A 7,621-nucleotide genomic window follows, 5' to 3' on the forward strand; every position below is an offset into this window, starting at 1 on the left:
TTTACAGTCGACCCCCCTATAAGATCATTGATTTTTCCGTTTTATCTGAATTACATGTTGTACGAGTCACTTAGATTTTACAAATATGTGAGCCGTTCACAGCCCGGCACACGTATTTGTAAAATCTAAGTGACTCGTACAACATGTAATTCAGATAAAACGGAAAAATCAATGATCTTATAGGGGGGATCGACTGTATATATATTTGAATCTAATGTTTCTAGGCAATGCTTTTCAACTTGCAAAAGTATATGTAAAATATAATTATATTTTACATATACTTTTGCAGATTTTATAATTATGTTATTTTTGTTTGATGATAAATTTGGTTCATGATTAAAGTCATAAATATTGTATGTTGCAAGCATAGAAATTTTTTGGCAAACTTGGTGTTAAGTTCTTAAGGTGTATAGAATTCTAATCATAGATCGCCGTATTCTTATATAACAATGAAACGGTTATAACGGTTGGACTGGACACCAGTCACATCCTGCTCATCTGACTGACCCGAACAAAAGACATCCCCAAATCTCGTGCCCACACGTAGGTGTAACCTGATCGGTTCCAGATTGAACCCCGGTCGTTAGGTTTTCACATGTGGTAAACATCTGACCCAACACTTGGGTTATATTTTAGTGTTGATAAATTAGAATAAGAACATTGTGCACAAACATATTTATTATTTGTAAATATTCAAGAAAGTAATTATTATTCTGTTTCCATATTGATCAACATGAATTGCTAAATATGAAGTCAGTACTTGTACAGACAAAAAAATCAATACATGTACAATAAATGATTTAAGAGACATTTCAAAAACAGAAAATTCTTTAGAAAAACTTCTATTTTTGTACTTTTCATTTTTATCTTATATTTGTTTAAGGTATTATATATATATATGTTACTTGATTAATATTATTATATTGATATTTAAATTATTATCATTGTTATATAAACATTTAATATTTAATATGACATATATTTATCTCATTAAATATTGAATGTTTATATATTAATTATATATGTACATTTTGATATATTTATTTTGTAAATGATGATAAGTTCTTCAACTTTTAGAATTGTTTATATTGCAGATATTGGCTGTTTGGACCACTGAAAACAAAAATTGCCTATATATCAAGAGCTTTTCAGGTTGATTATTGTTTTTATTGTTTCGATTTTTTATATAATTGTCAAGTATTATACTTGTATTTTGTTAAATTAGATTAAATAAAATAGTCATTTAGATTTAATTAGAATTAGAATGATAGGAATGATAAATACATGCTGTAAATATTAACTAAATATTACATTTAACTTAAAAGTAAAACTACCATATTTACTTGCATATAAGAGAGTTTTTATTAATTACAGTTTCAAATTCCTAGGTTGTCCTATACACAAGCGAAAGATTCTTTGTTTTTTTGCAAATAATTTTTGTGAATTGTGTATTCATGTGTACCAGATGCTTACCCTCTTGTATTTAAAAACAAGTATTTTATTTGTCATTTGAATCGTTCTTGTATATTGTTAGGAGTAAAGATGAATAGCAATAGGAAAAGCAAAGCTTTTGAATTGAATTCCAGATTGAAATTCCAAAATCATACGGGAGCTTGATATAAGTTTCAATTCATTCCCATGTAAAAACAGATGATTATTCAGAAATCAGAATTCGGAGAAACTCATAAGTGTAATAAATGGAGAGTGGATTCAACTGTTAAGAATTGGCAAGAAAAAGGTTCCCGATTGTCTGGCTATGAACAAATTATGTTGTCGATTTTACAAGATTTTTCTTTAAAGTTTAAAATGCCAGTAATTTTTGTGGGACAGTGTGTGCATTATGTTTATTTGATATTTTACTTGTGATTAAACAAAATAAAATTAGAATTGTATTAATAAATCTAATTTTCTTTATTTTGATCTTTATACACCTTGTCCTATATGTGAGTAAATACAGTATATAAGAATTTAAAAAAATAATTAATATTTATAAATTACCTTAGTAATTATAAATATTTTTAGATTAAGATAATTTATAAAACACTTTACTATTTTTAATTAATTATATTAATCAGTTATTTGGTCAATATATGATTATTACACAAATATGTATAAAAATTACATTATTTTTATATTAAATTAAGGAATGGCCATCAAATCAGGAATTTGATTTGTCTTACATTTATCCCTGTGGTGGATGTTCAAAATGTTATGAAAAACCANCTATAAATGGTTTCAATTGCAATATGTAGAATTCTATAAACAAAAACTCCAAATATTTCTGGTAAATAGCAATTTATGTCATTTTTATTTAACTTTTTATAAAATTATTACAATAAAAATTTAAATATATCATACAATAATATAATTTATTGGAAACAAAATATATGGAAATGAAATGACACACTGTAAAGAAACAAATTTACATAGCATAAATTTCTTAACATTCAGATTATTCAATTACCTAATTTCAATGTTAGTTTATGTAAAGTATTATTTCTGTACAGTTTTTTCTATAGAATATAATAAATTCAGTCAACCTAAGATTTTACAAAAATGATCAGTTATTTTAATTCATTACATTGATATTATTTATAAATTTAAAGTTTTATTTAAAAGCTGATTTATAATATGTTTTTTTTTCTTTTCTTTTGATTAATATTATATTTGATAATTTCTTAATTTTTTGGGTTAATCAAAAAAATATTGAAAGTTATTTAAAAAATGTTAATATCGATAAAGAATTTTATTTTTAAGGTGAACTAAGTAAATAAATTGAACAGAGATATACTGTTTAAAATATAAATATTACAAAAATATTATCAGCTTTTATCATAAAAATTTTTAGAAAAGAAATATGTATAATGTGACATTTAAATCATTTAATTCCATTAAAGCCAAATGATTACCAGATTAAATCAGGTTACATTACTGCTACTAATGATTATTAATACTGAGTAATTTGGCACTAGAGGTAGGTGTTAAGCACAATCTCTAGGTTTAATCCAGTAATTGTTTGGCTTTAATACAATCATTGGGCTTTAAAATTATTATATGTGCATTTAATCCCATGCAAATCATATTAAATTTCAATCATTAATCAGGACAACTGATATACATTTGTGCTAAAGCAAGGATTTAATGAACAATACCAATATCTTTCTACAAGTGAGAATTGTAAAGTTTTTCTGTGTTTTTCCTTATTTATTTAAAAGAAATCAATTTTACATGTAGGAATCACATGCAAAATCAGGGTAAGTGGGAATCAATTTTACAAACTGATTGTTGACAAAGAGAAATTAAGTCATATGTATAATTTATATAAGAATAGTTTGAAGTTAACTAAAACAAAAATGTAGTATGCAGTAAATAATAATGACATAATTGTGTAACAATTTGGAGGACACAACAGTTGTTTTTATTAAAATAATTGATCATTTCATTAATATATAATAATTTCTCTAAAGTGTTGTTTTATAACTCATAAAATCTGAATTTATTTATAAAAGTAATTTGTCTTTCATAGGTATTTCACCAGCAAAAGATTATACAAACGTTATTAATGAAGAATGTGGCACATGGCATTCAGAACAAGTTCCATCTCCTGGAATACTGATTGAAACAAAAAACCTTGAGACGACTAATGTAAAGATATTTGTGTTTTATCTATATAATTTATATTTTTTAATACTTTTTCAAATCTTGCTATTCAATATTGTTACATTAACAAAGCTAATGAAATAAAGATTACTGAAATTGTTGAGGAAATTCAAAAACAGATTTTAGAGATTTGAATCTGTAAATCTGTAATGATATAATATTTAAAAACAAAAAAAAAATTCAGTCCAGTATTAATAACCAAAAATTATCTGGAAATCATTTTTAAGAATAAATGAAATGCACTTTACATATAAATTTTGGTAACAATTATAAAGCTAAAAACATTACATTTTAACATAAGTTTTTATTTGAATCATTGTAATCATAAGAGATAAGTTATGAGACATTCATGAATCTGACTCAATTCACGAATGTCTCATAAAATATGACATACTGTCTCTTTGATATTGTAAACTTACCAGAAACCTATAATGTCTTGACACTTATTGGGGAAAAATTAAGGAATTTGAAGTCATTTAAAATTACTTTAGTTTTGATGTAAAGTAACTTTATCCACAAGTGGAAAGTGGGGTTGTCAATCAAGTAAAATATATAAAACAATGTTATGGAATACTTTTAGATATATAGATTTGTATTTACAAATTACATCTTAACATTTACAACAAAGAAAAAAATTTGACCCTGAAAGTATGTCTGATGACATCACTTATTGACCATTAGATTTTATATTGTGTTTCTTAATGACATTAAGAATTTTATTTTTTTGAATTTTTTTGATTTTTATATGTTTAGTTAGAAGAAAGACAACCAAATTTTATACCATATCATTTTAGTCAAAATACTTAATGGATGACATAGAAAAAAGTTTATAGAAAATAAACTATCGTGAAACAACAGCAAATTATGAAACTTGAAATGTGAAGTAAAATTTGTGCCAAAATTAATATTGTTAGTTATATTAATAGAAATGCTGAAGAAGTTTGAAAGAAGTGGACAATAAAGTTTTTGTGAAGAAGATAAATTATATATAAGAGCTTTTATACAGTATTCTATAAATGGTTTCAATTGCAATATGTAGAATTCTATAAATTTTTTCACATTGACATATTCAATTTGAAGCATAATGTCTTATGCTTCAAATTGAATATTTTAATNGATATAATATTATATATCATGTAATAATATAGTATATAACATATGAAAAATGTAAAAAATGCAAAAATAAAAATCAAGGCATAAGTTGTGAGCTCTTAAAAAACTTTTTAACTGAGTACTTCCATGCAGATGGTAGCCATTCTTTGTCCCTTGCATTAATGCCGATGTCTTGCAGCTTTCCCTTATAAATTTCAATTTTTTCTGCACTCATTGCCATTTGTTCCATTGTATTTGTATTTGAATTTATATATTGTATTTTTAGAACATCATTATTTTTTTCTTAATTAACTTGAGTATGGCCAATTGATTTGACTGAAAATGTTAGTTATGTTTTAATATATTTTTTCAGCAACTAAGGTGTAGTGGTGTAGTTCATTTTACAGATGTTCAAAACATCTATCCTGAGCTTGAGTGTATTCATTACACCTATACAACACTGATTGTTGAACTCTGTAAAACATGGCTGGATTGTGTTTGATTTGGTGAAAAGCATTATTTATTTGCACAGTCAACTTCAATTATTCACTAAAGCTGGATGAATCATTCATGTACATGTACAAACATTAGCCTTAATTTAACACCAGCATACTTTAATTCAACTTTGATAAAAGTTTCTGAACTAATGATAGATCTGCTTCAGGTCTATCATTAGATCAAAAAATGTGTTAAAGTTGAATATTAAGTTTGTTGGTGTTAAATTAAGGTTAATGTTTGTACATGTATATGCAGAATCAGCTTCTTTCTGGTGTCAATTGGATATCATACACAACACTCTTGACATGTCCATACAGTACATGTCAAGAGTGTTATGTAGAGATGTTAAGTCAAGCAGTTGCAATAGGTTCTTCTCTTCCTATTCATTGCTCCTCAAAAGTTCAGATGTTCTTGCACAGCAGTGATGAAATATGGTGGGACATCATACTGGAACTATATATCTCTCCACATGACTAGGGAAACATTATCCATGAGCTGTGAAAGTATGTTCTGCAGGAAGTCAAGCTAAGCTGCTCTGTTTAAATATGACAGCAATATGACTGGTCCCAGAAGATTATCATCAGCAATATCAGCCCATAGGTTTACAGAAAACTGTTGCTGGTGGGAATTAACAAATATTGCTTGCAGCAGCAAGAACAATCACATCTGGAGTGACAAAAATCCACATTGCAATCACATCTGGAATGACAAAATCCACATGCAATGTGGATTTTGTCATTCCACATGTGATTGTTTTTGCTGTTTAAATAACTATGATGTGTGAAGCACAATTCAATTGTAAATAAGACATGGGTGGAAAATGCAGGATCAACATTACTTCATTGCAAGCCACTGCGCAAACTGCACACAAGATGGGAGGTTGTTTGGCTTCAACTCCTGCATTTTGTGGAGGTAATATGGGTTCATTTTGTGCTCTTGTGACGCTTGCCACACAAGCATGACTTGTGCCATGGCATGCATGCTAATTGAAGATCATTGATGACTCTCTCAAATACTTTCTCTCAAAGTTTGGTGTCTTTACATTGTGCCTGTTCCTACCAATGTTCTGCAGAAGATATTCAGTCTCTCTAAGGCATTGATGAAGTGAACCAAAGGATGTGTGTCAGACCTACTGTTAGAAAATTTCTGCTGGTAGATAAAGAGAATTGCTTGCCTGTTATCTCCTAACTTTCTCATAGCACATGTATGTGTCAGCAAGCTCAAACATCTCATAGGTGCCATGTCAATAGCTCATAGTGTCTGTGCAATCAGCAGATGAACAGACTGATGTTTACATGGTGTAAATGACTACAATGGAAAGACTTTCATGCCACCAATAAGTTCAACCCTTTGCCAATTAGAGGTTATTACATCAGTTTGTCTGTGCCAGGCATGACACATTATCTATCTACTAGTCCACAGTGTACTTTAAAAAAAGATGCATATCTCTTTATATAAGCATCAGAAGACAAAGGTTGTTTGTTAAAAACTGTTTCTTTTGACTTCTCTGAGTTGTCAGGGTGGTCTTGAAACACTCCATGTAATTAAATATAATTCTGATGTCAATGTACAATGTCTATTTTAATGTAATGAACTGCAGAAATGTAGTTTGTAATTATGTTGTTTAATTCTTATGAATTGTTTGTGCGTATGATATTATTCCACATGTGAAATTTATGACTGATTATCTTTATTTAAAATGCTTTTTTCAAAACTAAAGCTAAAAAATCATTCAAGCATTTTTGATTGTACATTTATCTTTGTAAGATGTACACTTGTGTGAATACTTGTGTGATTTTTCAAAATTTTTATTTTGAAGGGATCATATTATGTTAGATAATATGATATATTTAACAGTTTTATGTTAAATAGAAAAATAACAAACTGTTTCAGATTTATGATTATTTTACAAAAAAAGATTATTAGTCTAAACTTTCATAATTTAATAATTTCTTAATAAAAATTGAGAAAGTCTTATTGTAATATAATAATAATTTAAACTATAAATTGACATTAGTAATATTGCATCATTTATTGTATGTACAGTTTGCATATACAATTTCAATAATTTAGTATTGATAAAAATTCAACAGAATTTTTCTGTGATTTGCTTTAGTTTGTATTTATACTTAGATTACTTTACTTCTGATAAAAGTATAATAGTCAAAGTCAAATACAGTCGACCCCCCTATAACACTGTTGATAATTCTGTTTTATATGAATTCCATGTTGTACGAGTCACTTAGATTTTACAAATACGTGTGCCGGACTGTGAACAGCACACGTATTTGTAAAATCTAAATGACTCGTACAACATGGAATTCATATAAAACGGAATTATCAACAGTGTTATAGGGGGGTCGACTGTATT

At 27.3% G+C, this 7,621-nt stretch overlaps 1 protein-coding gene across 1 annotated transcript in view; it reads left to right on the top strand.

The window, feature by feature from the left end:
- The window catches only part of LOC111624811 (acylglycerol kinase, mitochondrial-like), a 50,607-nt gene that overhangs the window by 28,301 nt on the left and 14,685 nt on the right, over nt 1-7,621 (top strand). Inside the window, exon 8 of the mRNA XM_023367765.1 lies at nt 3,527-3,645. Coding sequence (XP_023223533.1) covers nt 3,527-3,645 — 119 coding nt within the window. The remainder of the gene's footprint in view (nt 1-3,526; nt 3,646-7,621) is intronic.

Source organism: Centruroides sculpturatus, unplaced genomic scaffold, assembly GCF_000671375.1.
Source record: "Centruroides sculpturatus isolate CEXI.00-Female unplaced genomic scaffold, Cexi_2.0 scaffold349, whole genome shotgun sequence".
In the NCBI taxonomy this organism is placed as follows: Eukaryota; Metazoa; Arthropoda; class Arachnida; order Scorpiones; family Buthidae; genus Centruroides; species Centruroides sculpturatus.